The sequence below is a fragment of the Bactrocera tryoni genome, chromosome 3 (assembly GCF_016617805.1).
Source record: "Bactrocera tryoni isolate S06 chromosome 3, CSIRO_BtryS06_freeze2, whole genome shotgun sequence".
NCBI classification, from domain to species: Eukaryota; Metazoa; Arthropoda; class Insecta; order Diptera; family Tephritidae; genus Bactrocera; species Bactrocera tryoni.
Window position 1 is genome coordinate 20,935,049 of NC_052501.1, and position 24,457 is coordinate 20,959,505.

The following is a 24,457-nucleotide window of genomic DNA, read 5'->3' on the forward strand; positions in this document are numbered from 1 at the left end:
ACAACAACAATATATCAATTTTATATTCCCCAAACAATTACGAGTATGATGCACACCGGGCGCTGATGAACTCGATAGCCATCAATGTAATAAAGCGAGATTTAATTGCTTCCGCTTAGTGACTTTCAATGCAAGATAAATTGCGGCTCAACGGAGTATATTCATGCATTTTATAATTTTGTGAATGACAGCAAAAACAGTTGGCAATCCCTGCTTTTCATTTCGGTAGCAAAAATGCAATTCAATAAGCGGGTAAATTAATGAAAAATTGTGAATAAAAAATACAATCAAGTTTAATGTGAAGAGAAATGAGCAACATAAATGTTTATTTTGTCAATAAAAACATGCAGGCGCTTGCTTATGAGCAAAGAATGTGTGTGTTTGATTAGCATGTCGGTACTTATATGCAACTTCATTCATTCGCTTGCCACACAACAACAATTGGCTACGTGCGCCGCGCCATGTAGTCCAAACATTGTAGCAAAGTGTGACATTAAGAGCCCGATTAATTGATTATTAAATTATTAATAATAAAAATGGAAAACGCAACGAAATTACAGCAACAATTCATAAATGTAATAAAGAACCAATATAGAGATTATGAGTTGAAAGCTTAAACGAGCATGCACAGGTATGCAACTATTTTTCTATAAATACAATTATGTATATATGTATATGTATGTATTACGGTAAGCACATTTGTTTGTTCTATGCATATATGCATTTGTACGTATTTGTAAGCCTGAACACGTGCATCTCTATGCCTTAAATAGTTTGGCGTCAATTATCGCCCAGGTGTCAATGTGTGGCATGTAACTCATGCATGCAGCGGCTTATTTGAATCTGTGTTAATTGAAAACACCGCACAGAAATTCAACAAATAACTTTTAAAAAATTAAATGAGCAAACTAAAAATAAGTAAAAAATGAACACTTATTTGTTGTTGACAGCATTAATTATTTGCTATGGTAGAATAGAGAAAAAACGCATAAAAGATTTAATGATATGCGAAGTAATTATCTTTGTGAAAACAAATTGATTATTTCTTTTTTGTTGCAAAAACGCCAGTGATAATCCGCATATTTGTTGTAAGCTCAAGCGGACCATGAAAGTAGAAAATCTGGTGCTGATAGTATAGTAGGTGCTTGTGAATAGGTTTTTTTTATTTAGAGGGCTATAAGTTTCACTCATTATTGTAATTTGGTTTCTCACTTAAAAAGTAATATACAGTTAAAAGGCCGAAAAAGCGAAATTTTCCAGAATTTATTCTGAGAAAGTTTTTAAATTTATTGATCCAAAAATCTGTATACATATTATGGTACCTTTTATTTTTTTTAAGACTTTGTATTAGTAAAAATATTTATTTGGAAAGGGACTATAGAAATATTTAGCAGTGAAAAAAATCTACAATTAATTATTAAAAAATCTGTTTAAGAAGCTAGTGTTAAAATTTGAGACTAATCGGTTTAGCCACTTACGAGTGATGTTGGTCACCGACTTTGAAAACACCTTTACATGCACTCTAAAACGCCTTTTCAAATTTGCGTGTAACTTCGAAAATATTCACTGAAACTATATGAAATTTTCTGTATGTATTCCTAATTATATGTTCAGTTTGTATGATAGCTAAATGTTATAGTGGTCCGATATCGATAAATGAGCAGCTTCTTTAAGAGAAAATGACGTTTGCAAAATTTCAAAGCGATATCTTAAAAACTGAGGGACTTGTTCGTATATATACGGACGGACGGGCGGACAGACAGACAGACGGACATGGTTAATCGACTCAGCTCAACATACTGATCATTTATATATATACTTTATAGGGTCTCCGATAGGGTCTTCTTTCTGGGTGTTATAAACATCGTGACAAACTTAAAATACCCTGTTCAGGGTATAAAAATCGTATGTATATAACCTCTTAATGCAAAGTTCAGAAAGCGACGTTTTTCTAAAAAATTAAGGCTGATAACAGCATATTCAATAAGTTTTATCCAACAAACAATAAAAGATAACAAGTAAATATTCACAATAACAATTACAATATCTTCCAGACCTGAATTCGTAAAACATCAGTGCATTAAGCTAATTTTACACCAATAAATTTTAACCAACTATATAAAAGTAGATTGACACGAACCAAAATATTTACCAAAGGCAAGTCGTATTAAAATGCAAGATTTCTGAAAATATATCTTTTCTGAATCAAAGGGTTGGATACGCTTGTGTTGGCCGCAGAAACTGCAAAATGTTTTTTACATTTGCTCAAAGTACATGGTATGATTTTGAATTTAATTATTCAAAATTTCATAATGAGCTGAACACCAGGGCCAAACTTACAGTTGTCAACGGCGCGCTCTTCCCATGTTTCCCAAGTTTTAAAGGCGGTAGCAGTGATCAAGGTTTCTTAAGAACTATATGACTTATCGATTTAATTTTTGATTTTTGTTTGGCTAATTAAAAACTGATAAGTGTATTTAAATTCTTAACAATGTCTACATCTGCTTTCAAATAATAGGTATAATCACATAGAAGGCATTGACTAACACTAACACACTTTACAACCAGTTTCGTTCATCAATCGAACTATTTTTTTATATAATAACCGCCATTGATTCGCCAAGCATTGGAGAATGCGAATAGAATAAACTATAACAGATGAATAAACGAGTTGGCAGCGCATCAAAAAAATCTTAGTAACCGTTCAGATTTGTTTTCTATAAACAATTATAAAAATATCTTTTCATTTCAGTCATTCAAAATGGTAAAACTGAGCTGAAATATACAACTCAAAAGTTGGTAGAATAAAGACAGGTCAGATCGAGGTCAGCTAATATTAGAGAATTTACCTAAAGCATTAGAAACCGACTACCCTATTGCAATCTTATGAAGATCGTACTTTTTTGGTATGTTGATGGCAGCGACATCTGTTGCCGTAAGTTTTTTTTCCAGCTTTAATATCAAATAGACGCACGCATTAAATAAATCCTCTCCAATCATAACAAAATACCATAAGCATTGTAAGACAGATGTTATTAGTTTTAACAATCATAAACTACAGATTTTACACCAAGGACTCTTTATAACAGTATCTTAAAATTCTAAATTTGAATCCATAGTTAGTCTCAAGTAGTTGATATGTCTGTAATGTATTTCATAGGTGCATTCTATTTCTGTCTCTTTAGTAATTCTTTCTATTAGTTCCTCGTACCAAATCTATTAAGTAAACAATAGATTCGATCCAATGAGGAAAGTCTTTAACTGTGTAACATAAAATTATTTTCCATAGGATTCTAAGCTATTTTCGCCTTATAGATGGTAATGAAAAAAATATAAGTTTATGTTGACTGAACGAAACTTTCTAATGCTAGACTTTCGAATGATCAAATTTACTTGAATATTCCCTCAACTAGTAACCTTACTGCTATTAACGATTTAATCGACTATTTAACTTTTCGGAATCTAAGGGCTAAGTGTCACCGAACATTTTATACTCTCGCATGATAAAGTGATAATCGAGATTTCATTATCCGTCATTTACATATTTTTCAAATACCGTATTTGCGTAAAGTTTTATTCCGCTATCATCATTGGTTCCTAATGTATATATTATACAGAGAAAGCATCAGATGGAATTCAAAATAGCGTTATATTGGAAGAAGGCGTGGTTGTGAACCGATTTCTCCCATATTTCGTACATGTCATCAGGGTGTTAAGAAAATATTATATACCGAATTTCATTGAAATCAGTTGAGTAGTTCCTGAGATATGGTTTTTGGTCCATAAGTGGGCGACGCCACTCCCATTTTCAATTTTTAAAAAAGCCTGGGTGCAGCTTCCTTCTGCCATTTCTTCCGTAAAATTTAGTGTTTCTGACGTTTTTTATTAGTCGGTTAACGCAATTTTAGTGATTTCCAACATAACCTTTGTATGGGAGGTGGGCGTGGTTATTATCCGTTTTCTTCAATTTTTCAACTGTATATAGAAATGCCTGAAGGAAACGACTCTATAGAGTTTGGTTGACATAGCTATAGTAGTTTCCGAGATGTGTACAAAAAACTTAGTAGGGGGTGGGGCCACGCCCACTTTTCCAAAAAAGTTACGTCCAAATATGCCCCTCCCTAATGCGATCCTTTGTGCCAAATTTCACTCTAATATCTTTATTTATGGCTTAGTTATGACACTTTATAGGTTTTCGGTTTTCGCCATTTTAAGGGCGTGGCAGTTGGCCGATTTTGCCCATCTTCGAACTTAACCTTCTTATGGAGCGAAGAAATACGTGTACCATGTTTCATCATGATATCTCAATTTTTACTCAAGTTACAGCTTGCACGGACGGACGGACGGACAGACAGACATCCGGATTTCAACTCTACTCGTCACCCTGTTCACTTTAGTATACATAACCCTATATCTGACTTTTTTAGTTTTAGGACTTACAAACAATCGTTATGTGAACAAAACTATTATACTCTCCTTAGCAACTTTGTTGCGAGAGTATAAAGACACTAAAAGTACTCGGTATTACTGAATCAATTACGGTTGATCGGTTGACAATTAAATAAAGACTTTTTGAAACAAATTTTACACAAATATTTTTGCTTTTAAAGCAAATTAATTAATTGCCTGCCGCAAATAAATTCGAACATAGGTATATATTTATATACGAATATATATAATTGGTGAAAATAGATGAATATATTATATAAAATATATGTACATATACAATATATGTGCATATTTCTGCACGAAAATTTAATTAAATGAAGCTTTGGAAAAATAATATCAATTGCCACTGGATATTTGTATATAAAAATGTTCTATACAATTACATTTTATGCAACATAGGATTCAACTCCATATCCACACATACGCAGAACTAATCACACATGTCACACACATACTTATGCACATGAAATACACATTATATAAATATTTAATTTATTTTTTCGTAAATGCCCCAAAGCATGTGTTTATCCGCTTAGAGGCTTTTTATATTTCCACTGAAACACATAACACATATGTACATACCTATGTTAGGCACTAATTCCATATTGCATGACCTGTGCGCTGGTATTGAATTACTTGTTTGCCTTCCGATCAGTCAACCGATTCGCGTTTAGAGTTAGTTTGACCTGAATTGTATTGCGAAGGATACAGGCACATTCACTTGCTATATATTTTTGTAAATGTTTCTGCATAACTGTTGGTTAGATAAAAAAAAAAAAAAAATAAATAAGAATGGAAATCACCGAACCATTTTTAAAAAATAACGCCTCTTTAAATACCATTTATGGTCTTTTATTTTTTAAACACAGCCGTTACGCGCATGATAAAGTTTTGAATAAATGAAATATGATATTTCCACGCTTCATAAATAAGGATTTAGGATGAGGAAGTACATACATAAATAATGAAGTCGATATCGATGGTAGTTGGATATTTGTAGAATTGGAATTCGTATAATTGGAAAAGCGATGCGCCAAATGTTGCTTTGTTTTCTGGTTTTTGGTATTAAATTCAAAATATGAAACTAAAAATGAGTTCAAATTGAAAAAAAAGTTTTCGAATATTATTTTCATGCAATATCGCGAAATCGTAACTAGAAATGCAATGAAATGCGTTAACTATTTGTGGTGAGTCTTACTAGATGAAACATACTCTGCATCACAATAAGTTTTTACTCGAATTGTTTATTTAAGAATACGTATTCTATTCCCCAGGTCCGGTTAAATTGGTTTAAATTGGAAAAATGCTTCTCTATGCTAAGATATGAACAAAAAAGAATTAGGTTAACGAAAGAAAGTCGCCCTTGTTTAAAAATTATAACTAGTTATATTAGCTATTTTGTTCAAACCAAATGCTTCCGCAAAAAAAGTTAAAATTTCCCGATGAAAAATAAAACTCAATTGTCGCCAGGTTTTTGACTATAAAAATAGGTATTAAATTCAAATATGTTTCAGTACAAAGCAGATATTACTAAAGCACTTCCAAAGCTCTAGACTTAGAAGTGGTGATTTTATGAGCACCGAAGAAGGTGAATGCAGTGGATGCCCCAAAGATGTTTTTACCCACGAAAACATCAAAAAGGTCCAGAAAATAATTTTAGATGGCGGTAAAATGAAGTTGTTCGAGATAACAGATACTCCAAAGATATCAAATGAATGTAACCAACATATCATTCACGAATATTTGGGTATAAGAAAGTTCTGTGTAAAGTGAGTGCCACGCGTGCTGACTTTTGACTAAAAATAATGACGAGTTGATGATTCGGAGCAGTGTTTGGAAATGTTTCAGCGTAATAAGCAAGAGTTTTTGCGTCGACATGTGACAAACATGGCTCCAGAATTTCACTCGCAAGTCCAATCAACAGTCATCCAAGTGGACTGTATGCGATGAAGCTGCTTCAAAGCATGAAAGAACGCATCTGTTGGCTGGCAAGCTAATGGCGTCTATATTTGAGATGTGTGTGAAATAATTTTGATTAACTGACTTGAAAAAAGGAAGAACAATCAATAACGACTTTAACATAGCTTTATTGATCCGTTCAAAAGACGAAAGCGAAAAAGACGGCCACATTTAAAGAAAACGAAAGTGCTGTTCCAGTGACAAATGTGTGACAATGCACCGATTCGCAAGTCAGTGAAAGAAAACGATGCCGAAATCCATGAATTGGGCCTCGAATTCGCTTCTGCATCCACAGTATTCTCCAGATCTGGTCTCTATCAATTATTTCCTATTCTCAGTAGTAAGTAATTTTCGTCGAATGAAGAGCTAATCGCCGATAGTGAGGCCTACATTGAAAAAAGGACAAATTGTACTACAAAAATGGTATATTTGGAGGATCGCTATAATTAGTGTATCACTTTTGAAGATAACTATGTGGAATAAAGAAACATATTTTGCCAAAAAAATTCTTTTCAATCAAGTTGTTAGTTCTTTATAAGATAACCCACCATTTTTTGGTTTGAAATCGAAAATTAAATTTCGACAGATCAAAAACTACTGTTGAGTTCAACTTTTTTTTCAAAACGAAGACATTTTGTTAATTTTCGATATTTTCTGAACATAAGTGATTTTGAGATATCTTCTCAATCTAATATCATATCTTTAATATAGGCAAGAAAAACTTTATATTTCTAGATTTTCCCGAGTGAAACTGAGTATTCTCTTTTCAAAAAGTTTACTCTATTATTGCTATAAAATGCAAACATATATCTATTTACATATACATATATATGTATATATACAATTATTTATTTATGACAATTGATGAACTAGTAGTATAGTACTGACCGATTTTGATCCGTTTCATGCCATAAGAAATGCACCCGAAAAGGGTGTTATAGCTTCGATGCAGTTGAAGGTAAAGTTTTATTTTTGTCTTTATTGTATGTTCATAAAATGTTGAATATTATTCACCGGTGAATTGTTTACATAAAAAATTAATATATGATTTAAAGTCAACATTATTTTTTAATGCTTTCTTAATTTTTATTTACTTACAGTGCACTAAATGGAAAGGAATGGCTGTTCATATTCAATACTTAAAAATTCAAACCCAAAATAAACCCAAAGATATACAAAATTTAAATAATTGAAAAGGCAGCTAGCTTTATTTTAAAGCCGGAACCGCAAAGAAGATAGAAAATGAGTTAATAAACGAAATCCACCAGCTGAAAATGGTGTAAATACAAAAGTAAACTGGTGTATATACAGTGAAGATATCAGCGGAAGCGGAAACTGAGGTCAAGCGAAAGATTGAAAGAGATTTACCTTATAAATAAGTAATGCTAAGAGTACTTATACATATGTATACAGGCACATAAATCACAAGGCATGTAAGACATCCCGCGCTGTACACTGCTTAAACCGTTAGATGTGCATACCCACCTTTTGATAAGTATTAGAGGCAAGCAAGTACTCTGAAAGAATATATGTGTATGTATCTGCATAGCCATAGCCGCTGCTCCTTTGTCTCTATTTAGTTGAAGCGGTGACCTTAACACTTGCCACACTAACCAATGCTAATGAATCAGCGTCAAAAACAACAACGCGGAAAACAATTGCACAATCTGCACCCAAAAACCAACAACTCGCTGTAGCTCCAACAACGAATAACTAAACAAAGGCTAGCGGTGTAACAACAATGAATGTAATCGCCAAGGTCCAACAATTCGCACAGACATTAGCAGTAGTTGGCTTCACCAGCGTCACTGCAGCGGCCACTCATGCGACGGCACACAATCCAAGGACGGATAATTTACTAGCCGCAGCCGCAGCAGAAACAACTCGTTCCACTTTAACGCTAGCTGCCAGAATGTTGGCTGGCTTACCGACATCCGCCTCCGACATTGCTGACTCAGCGATAACGGATATGGCGGCGGTGGACAGCACGAGCAGCAATGAAAGTGCTGAGGGTGAGGGTGTGGCTGAAGCAGAGCCGGATGCGTTGGATGTGTTGCGAGATGAATGTTATAAACGCTTGAATGAAACCGCGACACAGTTTACAGCAGGTGAGTGGGTTTGTGGTGTGGGTGAAGGTGTGATGTGTGTGTGTGCTAATCCTTTGTTTAAATGCGTGCAAAAGTGGTCTTAAAATAGGTTAGTATAGCGGAAATTAGCATGGTACAAAGACTATTATCCCCTGGAATATAATTTCTAATTACTTTAGAAGTTGAATTAGACTGACGAAGTGAAATTGTACTTTAAATAAACATAGAATAATGTATTAAAGTAATTGTATTCTTTATGACATTTCATGTGTTAGTGAACTACAGGAAAAAGTAATAATTTGTTAGCAGATTTTTAACTTTAAAGCTGATACCCTTTAGACTATCTTCCCGGTTTAATATTCAAGAGAATGAAAAATCCGCAAAAAGTACACCATTCAGGCCACCAAAACTACAAGAAATTTTAATTTTTTCTCTCTTTGAAATATTCTTTGGCTATTTTATATATGTATGTATGTCATAAACCATGTTTAACCGAAGTGCTATTCGACTTTCTTGCTGTCCAATGCAATGTACTTGAAGTTAGGCGCGACCGGCTAACACAATATTTTCTTCATGCAAAAGGCTTTTGTCGGTCTTATATTAATTATGAACTTTCTGGAACTCTGACTTGGAACCCTACATTTTCCTACCTACTGGAATATTGAACGGCCATCCACAAATACAGAGGAAATTTTTTTTGAGTTTTTCAGCAATTTAATATTCCTATAATCTTGGCATTAGTAAAAAACGAGCAATCTCATAAATTTTTGGCATCAAACCTCATCATGCAAAGTTCAACAATCTCTTATATTATATGATATATCTTCCTTAGTAATCATTCTAAAGTCAACCAGAAAAGTCTAAACTGCAATAGTGTGTATAATAGCAAGGAAAAGTGTTGGGCAATGTCAGCTCTATTTAATTTTCATATCCCATGTATTCTATATATGGTTACATTATATAGAACGATATACATATATGTTAAAAGGACCAAAATTATGACGACCAAAAATTGCTCAGAATCCAACATTCGAAGGACGATTATTTGACCAAAAATCACATTTAAGTATTAACCACTTCACGTATTCACCTGATATGGCACCGAATACTCATTTGACATGCTTTTGGACCGTGCAAAAGGCTGTATTGAAGCAGAATGAGACTATTTTGAATAAAATAGATTGATTTTGCCCAAAAAAACATTTATTCTGTTTTTTTTTTTTTTAAGTTCTGTTTGCTTTGGAATGCACCTTGTATATTGCATATATCTCGTTAAGGTTAATTCTGGATGTACCTCTTCTTTGTTTGATATCTTATATAGGTTAGGTTAGGGTAGATTAGATGGCTAATGCTGCAGCACAGTGTGGAGGTCCTTTGGAAAACCATTTGTAAAATTCGGATATTCGGAGAGAAAGTGTTGATTTAACTCTATCTCGACTTCTTCCAAACAGCTGCAATCACTGAAAGATATACCTTGCTAAGAGTGGAGTTCTCTAGAACTCTTACAATTTACTCGGGGCCAAAGGGACCTTGCAACGGCATAGAGGTTCAGCAGTGAACCATAAAAACCAAAAGAAGCTCCTTTTCATTCCCATTCCGCAGTTATTGAGGTTGTGGTACCAGTCCTAGTAATGTCATCAGCCTTGAGATCTCACATAGCTTTTGCTAGAAGATAATTGATTTTACTGTTATTTTTGTTAGGCGAAGAAGAAAATTATGAAAACTGTTGTCGCGGGCATTTCTTAAAAAAATGACGAGAACCATTTTCATACGATGATACGTCTTAGCAAAGTAGGATGGTCGGAGTAGTTTTATCTTCGTCAACTGTGAAGAGATTTTGAAATGGCGGCATAACCACCCAACTTAGAATGCAAAAAAACGTATTTCATCAAAGGATCGGGTTATCGCCATGGCTTAGTAGACAGACAGACTGACGGCAATTAGTTTCTTCCGAGGTTCTGATATAAGTGGATACATATTAAAGTTTTTTTCGTGCAAATATCGTCCAAAATTACGGAAAAATCGGATAGTAGTTCTAGGTAGCATCATTAATTTGGCCTTATCAAATATTTATACACTTAGATCTATCTAACCTAATAATTAACTAATAAATTCAATTATGTAGGTACTAAAATAATCTATAAAAATCAAAAAAATAAAAATAAAAAACTTAAATTAATCAAAATTGGACTAAGCTCACTATATATAACATGTTTCAAAAAATATAATTTGCGTAGTCTTTAAACGTGTTTTTCTCGAAACAATGTTTTTGAAGTCGGATGGGGAGATTTCTCGAGAACTACTAAACCGATTTTCACGAAATTTTACACATGTTTTGAGCTACAATTCTTAAAGGCTTGGACGAAGGATTTTTAAAGAAAAGTCCGCCAAAAATTCAATTTTCATTTTTTTTTTTTTCGTCCAAATTCTAAGTTAAGATTTTAACTAAAACACATATTTTTTTCACTTTAGGGGATTCTGTAAGGAGTAAGGAAATAGCGTCGCAACAGTCGAGTTTTAAAATCTTTTTTTCTAAAAATTTCAGAATTTCTTTACTAATAGTGTATGTTCCTAACAATAAATAATTCTAATAAAATATTTAATTTTTTATATGAAAAAGAATTTTGAAAAAAGCTGTGTTTTACCCGCGGAAACATAGTATATGTATAACCCCTTAAGGCAATATTTGCCATATCTGCAATGTCATGAACGAGATTAAAATGAAAATGCCAAAATAAACAAATTGCAAAATTAAAATTTGCACAAAAACTTTTAGTACCAAGGTAAGCCAGATTTATTATGAATTAGCATTTTGCAAAACAAACAGCATTGTGTACAGAGCGATATTTTTCAACCGGAAAAAAAGGGAAAAGCATAACAAGCAACTGAAAATATGAAACAAAGTTTGAATTTTTTCACCACGTGTCAAAACAAAAGGCAACGCACACACACACAAGGAACGATATGCCTTGACAATGTATCTAACTCTGGCTAATTTTTTGGCGGTCAACCAACACACTCACATTGCTGAAAAAATACGACACAATAGCAGTGACAAATATATATATGTACATATATGTACATGTATTTGTATATGAATATATTTATTTAAACATTTCACCTTTCTTTCCTATTCATATATTCTCATTTCATCTTTTACTTGCACCCAGGTGAATCTTACTGCGCTGGCACATTTGATGGTTGGCTCTGTTGGCCGGATACTGCCGCCGGCACTTCCGCCTATGAGCGCTGCCCGGAATTCATAACCGGCTTCGATCCGACAAGTAAGTTTGAAAACATCAAAGAAATATTTACAACGATAAAAACACTTTTTGTAATATATATTGCATATATATAACTGTCTGAGTGTTTGTGTGCCACTTTGCGTCAGAAGGAAATTGCACAAATGAAAGAGGAAAAAGGAAACTGCCAGCTGGCAGTTTAACCTTAACCGATTGCACGCTTAAAACGGGTCATATAAAACTGTCAACAGCAATTTAAACGAGCGTCAATACACACACATAAATACACAAATACATACATACATTTAATATATACCTGCTCTTACATGTTTACATACTCTAGGGCGTATTTTGATCGCCCACCACCACCTGCGTTCGCATGAGCGTTTGATATTACATTTTGTCTCCTTTTTTTGCTTGTGCGCTTTGTGCTTTTGCTTTTATCCGCTGAGACGCACATTTAATTGAAATGAAAACTCAACCGCCAACAGCAGACAGTCGTGTGGAAGGAAAACATAAACAGCTAACCAATACCCAAAGGATAAACAACAAAATGTTTTACTTCTCCTTCATTTTTTTTGTAAGAAAAGTAGCAAGTAGCAGTAAAAAATTGCACAAAACGAAAATGCTAATACTTAAATGCTGCAATAGGCAGGCTTAGCATCTTGCGAAAACCAATAGTTAACCGCTTGCTGCCTAAAGTAGCCCCAAACAAATCCGCACAACAAATCCGCAATGACAGAAAGACCTTCTATGGCAATAGCGTGTAATTGTTTGAAATAAATTCAGATTTCTCTATTGAGTAGGGTGCTTTGCCTGCAGCTTAACCTCAGTAATCTAAATTTACATATTCCCTCATACTTATGTAACATTTTATCCTACTCAACTGCACTGAGCAAGTTACTTTTGCTGGTTGTAGTATATTCTATCCAAATGCAGACCAACATTCAATGCGTTTTGCTAAAGAGCCTTTTACTATTTTTAGCCAAATTGGAACTTACATCTAAAGCCGATTTATTGCTTTTCTATTTCTATGTCTGCCATTTCACGTTGATTAATTCGATTTTGAAATGATATGCGTACTCGGCTTTCGGCTCAAGTTAATCCACCCCAGTTGTTGTAATTAATTTGATTTATTATTGTTGATTGGCAAAAGTATTATGTGTTCCTAAGCATTTATATTGCTCTTTCGTTGCTTTAACGGTAAAAAGTCATACTTCTGCTCTTCCTGAGATTCTAGTACTAAAAGTTCAATCAGAGTGTGCATTGTAATTTCTAAAAATAGAGGCCATACGCTCCCTATCGGAAAGTGATGCGGACTATTTCCTGGCCAATCTAATGAAGTAATATCCAAATGTTCTTTTATTTTCCAATCTGAAATGTCAAAATGAACGAGCTAACTGGAAATATGACGAGAGTAAATAATTTTCATTATATAACTTACCTAGCGAGCGCGATAGGAAAGTTCAGATATACATATGTACATATGTACATATGTATGAGTAGGATGATAAGCCGATTATATCGGAGACTTTTTGATACACTTTTTTGTAGTTCAATTTGAATTTTACTTCAAATAATTTCACCGATTACCCTTTCAATACCACTAAATTCCTTTCCAGCGAATATTTTTTGAGATCTACAAGTATGAACAGAAAAGAGATAGATAGGTCGGTAGTAAAATTGAGCCTTTTCACTGCGACCTATAGTCTATTGTGCCCTCCCCTATATCACATATGGTGGCAAAGGTCCAGCATCCTGAAAAATTCCAGAAGCCTGCTGGGCGCGACTGAGGTGATGTGATCCCTGTCCACGTTGATGGAACTCAGGGCCTTAGACCTGCTTCTGCAAATTGCTAGACAAATCAGAATCAAGTGTTCTGGAAATTCCTGTTCTACATATGTAGCAGAACCGCCAGATTGCGCAAGAGGCTATGCCAATGAAGTCGGAATTTGTTTCGGAGGGATAATGATAATTTCCTTAAACCTTTCAAGGTTGCATCATCCCAGAAGTAATGGCGCATTCCTGTTGTCTGCTGCCAACACTCTCTCCTCCGTGCGGAGCAGCTCCTTTAAAGTGTGGGACTCCGCTGCAATGCATGCCCCATCATCCTGAACGCTGCCACAGAGCGGGATAGTTCGTTGACCAGCTCATTGGCTGCCCCTTTATGCCTAGGCACCAAGATAAGGTGTAGCCTGTTGCACACTGATAGGCGGTGGAGCCTTCCTACATACTCCTCCACTAAAAGCTATCTAACCTCTTACGCTGAGAACGCCTTTAGTGCCGCTTGACTATCGCTAAGTATAGCGATATGCTGGTTGCGATAATTCCGGTGTAGATTGAGTTCTGCGTACTAATTTATAGCAAAAGCTTCTGCTTGAAAGTTGCTTGGAAAACGTCCCATTTTTATGGATAGTTTGGTATGCGATCCCTCAATGCCTACTCCAATGCCTTTCGGTGTTTTCGAGCCGTCAGTGAACCACTGGATAGTGCTCAGTAGTACATACTTATGTCGAGCGTGGAATCATTCCACTCCGTCTCACTGCCGCAACTCTGAATTTCTACCATTCAGCTAAATTTTAATAGGTAACACATAAACATATAATTAATTTATAATTATAAAATCTAATAAATTTCAAAAAAAAAATATGTTTCTACCCATTCTCTATGGATTTAAGGTCCTAATCATATATTTTGACGAACTGCATCTTAAACCCCACGTGTAAGCATTCAATCATTAAAAACAAAATCTTGTATAACAAGAATATTTATTTAATGAAAACTGCAAGCGTGTTAATGAATAGCAGAAACGTGATATTTATAAATGACAAATACTAATAAAAAATGCCAACCGAGCTCGTAAAGCAAAACCAAAAACAGCTGCACAAACAAAAATACGCGAAATGCTCATGACACATACTAACTACTATATGGTTTAAGTAATATATGGTATATGCTTATGTATAGTATGTAGCTAAAAATAAAACCACGCAAGAGTGTGCCAACTCGAGCTTTAAACGACAAGTAATGAGCGAGCAAACAAGAACCACAAGCAGATTCACCAGCAGCAGCACTAACACCAACGACTTGAAATGATATTTAACACATGAACCAGAGCAACAGGAACACAACCAACCAAGCAACAATGGCTGCAGAACAAATATAACGACACATGTACATACAAATAGCAAATAAATTGGATGGCAACTCACCGAATAACCAAGTCAAACAAGCATTCGGCTCAATAACTTAGCAAGCCATATTTTATCACCCGCAGGCCAACATTTTGCGCGCTCGCAGAGCACACAACCGCAGCTTCATCATCCTTTATGCGCCGTTTTCACGGTGCCGAATGCTCAGGCACTCAAATTTCTATTTCTGCTTTTGTTTTGTGGAACAAGTCAAATTGATAACACGCGAAATGCTATCGGTCTGCATATACATACAAATATAAGTATATATGTATGTATATACCATAGTAGCTCGTGTTGAACGAGCATGCTGATAAGATATATGACTGCATGGTACCACAAACGAGCATGCCACAATGCCTAATTGGCAAACATTTCGCAGCGTGTTAGTCTCCCGCAATGTTTCAAGCGTCAAAGGTCTCAGCATACAAAGTCTGCTATATCATAGTATACTTATTTATGTCGTGGGCAGATGAAATCGAATATTACGAGTGAGGAAGTTCAAGTTTACTAGCAAGTCAACTTTTCATATACACGTCCACATTTGTTCTTTCTATTTTAAGTATTCTGTATTCAAAGAAAATTATAACCTTTGGTATTTTACTGTACCCAAAAATACTTGTGGTTTAAGAAAAGGCAGATTGCAAAGGCAATATGTTCCAATTTGGTCATGTTCACATGTCAGTCGACTTTTCCGCCAGTTCAAGATCAAAGTTTTTCTCCGATTTTAAATATTTAAATGAAATATTTATATTCTTTTGAACTGAATCTACTTAATATCAGTATTAAAGAACGTGAATTATATATATATAACTTGGCAAAAAATAGCTTCAAGGTCTCTCATTTCATAACTCGTGACTGCTTAAGAATGTATAAAGCACATACATATGTATACACTTCCGAAATTCAAAAACTCAATTTTTTCGGTAAATACCATATCATATATTATACATTACATTGTATATAGAATTCACATATAATTGAGAATATTCTCCGTAGTTGAACCCGTAAATGATTTCGGAAATATGATCGTATTTGTAAGGACTTTTTTACTTGGTGTAAACGGCACTCATAACATAAAAAGTATTTTTCTCAAAACGCTGTTTTCAGAGTCGTTGAGAAAATTTTCTCCGGAACGGTTGAACCGATCAGCTTGAATTTTTCACTCAACCTTGGTAAATATATTTGACAGGTAATTATTATATTAAAACTCTCTGAAGTGTACAATTAAAGAAAAACACGACTTTTTTGTGAAGCCGCTATTTTGTCAAAAATCAAAATTTTGACTAGTCCTTCAATCAATACCTGTATACATCTGTACTTATAATATTTTTTGGATTTGAGATAACTTTAGCAGAAAGCTCTTTCCAACGCCTGAAATTGCTTTTCGAAGGTGCTCTTGGACTCTTCACAGAAAAAAATTGTTTCCATACAAGTATTTGATTTTGATCGGTCTAATTGTATGACAGCTACATATATCTTAACAATTTTTTCGAAGATTGTACTGTTGCCTTGCACAATAATCTATTCCCAATTTCATGAAGATATCCTGTCAAATTGAAGAGTTTTCTATACCATTTGATTTTGATCGGTAGTTTGTATGATCCGATATCGAAGGTGACGACAAATGAGCAGTTTCGGAGGTAGGAAAAGACTCTTACAACATTTTAAATCTATATTTCAAAAGCGTATATACTGGTAGACGGACAGAAAGACATGGCTAAATGGACTTGGCGCATCATGCTGATCATTTATAACTATATATGTATCATATCATCAAATACTTTTTGTATTTTGTATATTAGAATCAACGCAGCACAGGTTCTTAGATACTAGCTAATGTAATGGTTAGCTGTAAACTTGTCTAGCAGCATTTCCAGAAGCCTTTGTCATTGCCTTAACACCCACAATGAAACACTTGTTCTAGTAATATTCCTGTAATATTCTCTTTTCCCTAAAACATAAAAGTACTAAATTTAGTTTACTGGGTTTTTACACCCACTTACATACTTATTTACCTAAGTAAAGCAGTGTATGTATTTTTTCCGTTGTGTTTTTAGTTCAATTTTTGGTCGCTTTTTTCGCTTCTCTCCTGTGCAATGTACGTGACGTTTACATGTTACCATTAGCATTTTGTTTTTATACTGGCCATACTTACTTGCTATACATGTGAGCACATTGTGTATATATAAAGATACACATACATATATAGAGACAAGAGAAAGTACATTTTCACTCTGAAAGCAGACATATAAATTCACTATAAAAGTGCGCTGCATACTAGCAGGCTTTGTCGCTTGTGGATAGCAACACTTACAACTGCTAAATTATTTAAATTTAAAGTGTTTAATGAATGAAGTTTGTATATCTCATACTTGCTTTTTACTTAAAAATATTCTTACTTTTCAAATGTTATACGAAAGCAGAATTAAAGAAATTCTTGTATACTATATATCTTAAGTAAAGTGGTGAAATGTAACAAAACACACAAACAGTCTTAAAATTCTTGAATGGATTAATTAAGCTAAAAGTTGAGTAAGTACTCCTAATCTCTTAAGCTAGAACATTAAGTACAGCTAGAATAAGTTTATCACCATCCGATAGTAGATAGTAAGAAGAAAAAAAGTTTAAGCGGATGGCGATACCGTTAATCGATGTTTAGTACTTAAATTCACTATTTATAAAAGAAGGTTATCTATATTTTTTTTTAACTGTTCATTTGTTTTTATAGTTCTTAAAAAAAAAAAAACACTTTCTTCTAATCGATGATTCCACGAACCCTTAAACCACAATAAACCGTTGTTTTTCTGTATGAAATGGCAGCTCTTGTATCTCTTTAGTTTTCTCTTCGTCCCCAATGCAGCAATTTTGCTTGTTTTCATACCCATTGAGCTAGAAATGGACTTCATCGGTGAAAAAATTTGGCTCGAAATGGAAGGTGGGATTTTCTTTTAATTTTTCAAGAGCGCATAAGTCACTTGGTAAGGTGGAGCAGCTTTTGTTGTTGCAGAAGCTGTATTTTGTACGCTTTCAATGTGAAATCTCGACGTAAAATGCGCCAAGTCGTTACATACGTCAGTCCGAGTTGCTGCGTGTACGCTCTCAGCTGATCAATGATAACCAACTTATTATGACCGAAATTGATAGAAGTTGATCTCAGCAACATCTGCTTCCAACAAGACGGGGCTATGTGCCACGCAGAACGTGCAACAACCAAATTATTGCGAAAAAAGTTTGGAGATATGATTATTTCAATAAATAGTCAGATTGAATGGCCTCCAAAAGGTGGTGATTTAACACCATTATACTACTTTTTGTGAGGTTATTTGAAGTCATTGGTCTTTAGTAATAAATCAGACCAATTTATTCAATACAACACACAACCGACTGTTATGCCTTTCAATGCAAAGTTTCCGTCATTTAGCTCTGGCCACAATCATAATATGAAACTATTTCAACAGAAATAACAATACGGAAATTAAGTATTCTAAATAAAATACTTTCCTCTAACGATTTTTCTGTACTTGCTTCTATAAATCTGTATTAAGTCGATATTAAATGACTCATAGCGGCTTGGCAAAATTTAGTTCACTACTACATATCTGCTTTAATTGAGCGCAAAAATAATCCAATGTTAAAGAGGCAAGTGCCGAAGAACCAATAAAATTTTGCCGACATTTCGTAGAGACACTTAAACACACATTATCCGGCTTTTATAAAGATTATACTGAAACATTTGGCCCAAGAACCGAGCATAACCGGCAAGCACACAGATGGAATTAAAGTGATTTGGTTATTTATGAAAGGATTAAATGGCGCAGCATACTAAGGCCTACTAACTGTACACAAAGGACAATATAAAATTACGTTACGTATACGACATGTCGTCTGCTAATGGAGTCTCACGTATGTACAAACACAAACCGCTCATTCAACAATAGTGTTGAGTGTGAAAGGACAGACTGAAATTAGATATTTGGTTGTCTGTAATGACTAGCGAAGAGTGCGTGTCTGGCAATACGTTTACCCAAACACACTCACTCATATGCATACATAACAGGCTTACATTCAGTATCAAATCGACAGTGTCTGTTAATACGAAATGCGGTTTATTTGCGGTGATGGTTACGCAATTTTAAGCGAAAAGGCCATCAATATGCGCATACAATATGCCGGCAATGTTGGGGGAAAGTGGTGAACTGCTAAAAATAGGCCCAAACCATAGAAATACCTTTCTACATCCGACTACACAACTTTAAGTGCTTGAATTGCCATCCCTTCGTCCACTTCTTAAGCGCATTAGTGTAGTACTGGCCATACTTCTCACTAAAGTCTCACACCAGCAGCGTGGAATGTGTGCAAAAAGGAATTTGGGTTACAATTTAAGTAGTGCTTGGCTACCCAAAACTTGCCACGCACTACTCTCCCACACTTGCTGACTAATATTACGCGTGGTGTTAACACTGTCCTTTGGCTAACACTTGCCACTTGGCTAGCTGACTGGCTCGTCGCGGCTAGGCAATTTAACTAGCATGGCGCTCCACCCATCAACACTTGGCCTCCCATGTCTGTGCGTGCTTGAGTGCTGCTTTTTCGAAGGCGGCGCTGTTTTCGCTAGTTTTTTATTTTATGTGAAAAAATATTTTCGCTTTTTGTAGGCCAACTGACTGCGCTAGCTAGTGGCTGGTTCATTATGATTGAAAGCGAGGAAGCATATTTATTAAAGCAGCTTAACTACATACACTAAATATATACGTGCTTTGCTTTGAAGGCTGGTCGCGTCTGCCGGCAGCACGTGTGTGTGCTTTTTCTGTGTTTCCTGCGGTTTCAATTGCGGTCTTTCGGTTTCTATTTCGTTGAGCTGCGCTCGTGTTTGTATTTGTAAACTTTAATGCTGCACGACTATGGGCTTATACCTTTTGTTTTCTCTTTACAGTTAGTTTTTTCTTTTTGTTGTGGGGCGAAATAGAAAAACGTAGACGGTCTTCCGATACGATGCGGTTACTTTTATTGCATTCTGTGGTCAACTTGGGTTCGTTGAGTCGCTAGGAGGCTTTAGTGGCGGTTGACTTTGCTTTGATTTTCTTTTTTATGCTGGCTAGTGGCTAGTATACCGTTTTTTTTTTGTTTGATGCAAGTGTAAAATGTTGCTAAGGGTTTTTTAACTTTGCTGAGTGCTCTTCTGAAGTTTCTGGTATAACTTTCAGTTATAGTTTCAGTTTTGTTTGTTTTTGAGAATTTTAATCACATACTTGACTATGAGAAAACCCACAGAATAAACAAAAATATTACTAAACTTTTCTTTTAATTATTATTATTTACTACACCAATTCCCATTTTGTTTTTTAATTTATTTAATCTTCCTTTCACTTTAAAAATTATTTTTCTTTGTGTCGTATGAAATACCTGTCTCTGTCTTTTCTACTTGTGTTATGTGTCTTTATAATGCTTTCATAATTTTTGCAAAAGTATGTACCTTATAAACCTTCAACTTGGTAGTATATCATCTAAATATTATTATTTCGAACTGTTTAGAAGTCATCTGCTGCTTATGATATATCTACATACATCTTCCCAAACCTGCCTACACTCATATCTATGAACCGTTAAAGATTCCAAACTTCATTAACTAAACCTTACAAGAGTACCAAGACTAAACCTTCATCCTTTTAGCCTAACCAAACTCTATAAATAAGCAATATTTAAGCACTAGGTGAGCGATTAGGTCAAAACGAAGATCTCTGTAAAAGAAAGCAGAATTTGTATGCAATTAAATAGCATATATGTAGATTTACCGCTCCACATAAAGTCTGTGTATGAGTATGGAACTCATTTGGATTTCAGAGCTCTATTCACTTTGATCTATATAAAGTTCTTCTTCTTGAAATAAAGTTATTCCAACTATTTTTTTTTTACCGAAAATCTACGCACTAGGCGTTTTCCAAATAAACGTTTGAATATAGGATTTCAAAAATATCTTACGGAGTGCTTTGCAAAGCTCTTCGCGTCATATGACAGAGGGATTTTAAGAGGCGCTGTGAAGGTTCATCATATGTATGTACATTGCGTAATATGTGTATGTAGCTAGTTTATTATTCTATTACTCAATATCCATTACTCAAATCATTCCTTAGAAAGCTGCTGTCCAATAATGATTTGCATTATTTATAAGTAGTGATTTCAATTTGGAAGGCGAAGAACGTCCTGTACGACCGAAAAAAAATTGGAAGAAAAATAACTGACATAAAATTAGCTCGCAGAAACTTTGTGAGTCACTCAGGCAGCCATTTCCAAACGTTTAAAAGCAGATATATTCAAAATCAGGAAAATCGGGTGTCAAATGGACTTAAGCCAGCAGACATTATAAGTGAATTTTGCCTGCTATAAAAAGAAGTAATTTTTGAATCTCATTATAACTGGTAATGAGAAATGGTTTCATCACGAAACCCTAAAAAATCATATATGCAACCTGCCCAACGAGTTTAATCAACGCCAAAGCCAAATATCCACGACGCCAAAGTAATTATCTGTATTAAATTGGATCAGGGAATAGAACACGTCCGTATTATGAGCTCTATACCCAAATGAACTCATACATGAGAAACGTTTTCGACAAAAATACATCTACTTAATTGTATGTGATTGCCGAAAAATGCCCAAAATTTTCGACTAGTCAAGACATCTATCATAACAATGTGCAGTATAATGTTGCAAAGCCGCCTAACACCTATTTGGAAAACAGTGGCTGGGAAATTTTGACTTTTCCCCTTTATAGCCCAGATCTTGCCCCTTCGGACCGTCATTTGTTTTGGTTCATGCAGAATAACCTCACGGTAAAGTGTTAATATCAGAACAGGATGTTATAAAGTGGTTTAATTCATTCTTGGTCATTAGGGCCAGTTTCTTTATGATAGATTTCATAAACTGCCCGAAAGATAACAAAACGTAGGAGTTTAAGATTGTCAGTATATTCAGTAATATTGGTAGTCGAAAAAGCCTTTTCGTATTTTGTCAATAGATGTCGTTGCAGTCGTATATCTCCAGTGCTAAAGGTGAGATTTTAAGCTTAATTTAACCAAAAAAAATTAAATTCAAGGAAATTGAAAAACAAGTTACAGCTCTTCAAAAGTGAGTAAAAATAATGAAGAAATTCGCTATATTTTGAATTTTTTTTGTATAAAAAGGGAAGAATGCCACGCAAGCTACCAATGAAATTTGTGAAATTTACAGAGATGATGCTGTATCAGTTCGTGTAGCATAACAATGGTTCGCTCGCTTCCGTTCTGGAAATTTCGAAATTTTGATTTACATTGATGGAATAATTTCTCCAGCGGAAATATGGAAAAAAGTGGGCGACCAAAATGGTACATATTTGTTTATCTTTAGTAAGCGTTAAAATTGCGAAAAAAAAATTCCACGAATACTTATTGATCAAATATATGGGGATTTGTGAACATCACATCAAACATTTTTTTTGGTTCTAAAATTTCTATAAACAATTTTCCAAATTCTTCCAGTAAAAATCCGAACTTGCTTTTTATTACACTATGGTTTGCATAGACTGTGCCTTACAAACGCGGTCTATGGTAAGTTCTAATAATGTTGAATCACAATCGGATCTTTTTGGAAGGGTGTATGTTCCCTTACCAATATGCTTTAAGTATTGAAGGCATATTGGTAATTGGAAGTTTTAAAGGCAATAATCTCTTAAGGTTAACAAATCCGGAGTTGAAATAACGAAATTCGCCTAACAAATTCATCAATAAAAGAAAGTGGCTACGTGTAATTTGATACTTTCTGCAACGATGTAGACACTAAAGCTTGCAATAAAAATAAGGTTTGAGCTCTTTATACAAATTGTAAAACAAATTTTTTATCCTTTTTAGCTTAGAGTTATTCCTTCCACTTAAAACAACTTTCGGCCACAGTCGAATTTTTTATTTCCTTTCTTTTGCATTATACCCACAAGTTATTTACAGCCACTTGAGCATTTGGGATGTGGTTGGCTAACTTGTGCGCTCCTGCTGTTTGCTCTTTAAAACAAGCAAAAGCATTTTTTGCTGCTCACATTGATTTTCTTCGTTTTTGCTAAGCTCCTTTACCGACATGTTACCATAAAATCCCAGTCGCGTGCAGCATATAAAATCATCTCGGGGGTGTCGTTTCGTCCACGTCATGGGTGTAATTGTGGCAACACTTGCAGTGTGAGCTCTGGTAGCCTTCGTGATTTCGATTTTGCAAAAGTCTTCCTTCATATTTGCTGCAGCAGTTCGGTTATCTTCAGCGTGCGCGCACGATCGATTTTCTAAACACTTAACCCCGTTATTTCAGTGCAGTCATTAGTTTTTATGGCACATCCTGTCAACGGATGCTTTTCAAATGCGGTTTTATTCGTTTTTTTTCACTCCTCTCCCTGCAGTTCTTCCATACGTATCATGCTCGTGTTGGCCGGCTCCGAAATCTGCTGGCCCGTCGACTGTTGAAGCGCCTGCAACGTGATACCATTTTGACACTCAATTTGGCCGTGTCGATAAGTGCTACTACATGAATTTACCGTTATTTGTAGCATACGAGCTAAATGGTCAGTATTTGCGGTCAAGTTGTTGGTTTTGTTTGAGCTAAATCTGTTTATGTGGAAATTTTGCGGCGAATGAAACGATATGTTATGATTTAATAAGTAATATACTTCCTCTTAGTTCACCATCCACCACAGCTTTTGTGTTTGATTCGTATAATGGCAAGCTAAATTGGGTTATGAAGGGATAAAAATATTTTCATATTTTATGACTCATTTTACTGGCGCGTTTTCCTCTTCGATTCTTAACATCCTATAATAGAAAATGGAATAAATATTGTTATGATTCCCTTTTTATAAAAGGAAGAGAAGGAAGCGATATATTTAAATGATCGTCTAAATGGAGCCATGTTCGTATATCTGCATTTATACAAAGTATTTTTCTCGTGTTGGATCCACCGATATCGAAACACTATAAGATATAGATATCATATAAACACTATAAGATATAGATATCATCAGAAATTTGCGCGACCGAGATGCTTCAACCAAGGTGGATAGTGGAAGAGAAAATTTCTTTATGTAGTTACCTCAACTTCCTTCCCACGACTTTAAAAAGTAAACTTATCATTGCGGCGATATGAGCCTTCTTAAGAGCTAGTAGCTAAATGAAATTTTTTAGTTCCGCTCTGTGCCAGAAGGTTTTCGCAACTCCACTGGTTGCTGGTTTCTGACCAATATTTTCTGAGAACGCACGAGACGCCTAGATCCCACGCCCTGAATGCAAGAAGATAAATAAATATCTGCTCATATCTCTATATTCGCTTTACAGTTTCCGACGATTTCGCTCTATAAAGACACAAAGCGAATTTTAATTAGGAAGTATTATAATGTAATGCTGCTAACGAAGGCATGTTCTCCTTGACTAGTTTAAAGTGGGTGGATAGCTCCCTAAAAGAACCTGAAGTTTGCATAAGTATATCAGCTGCTACTTTGCCTTGTTACTTCTGCTTG

General features: G+C 34.8%; 1 protein-coding gene across 1 annotated transcript in view; it reads left to right on the forward strand.

The window, feature by feature from the left end:
* LOC120771999 (calcitonin gene-related peptide type 1 receptor) overlaps nucleotides 1-24,457 on the forward strand; it is a 173,192-nt gene that overhangs the window by 112,925 nt on the left and 35,810 nt on the right. The window contains 2 exon segments of the mRNA XM_040100356.1: nucleotides 7,509-8,516; nucleotides 11,666-11,779. Coding sequence (XP_039956290.1) covers nucleotides 8,150-8,516; nucleotides 11,666-11,779 — 481 coding nt within the window. The 5' untranslated portion in view covers nucleotides 7,509-8,149.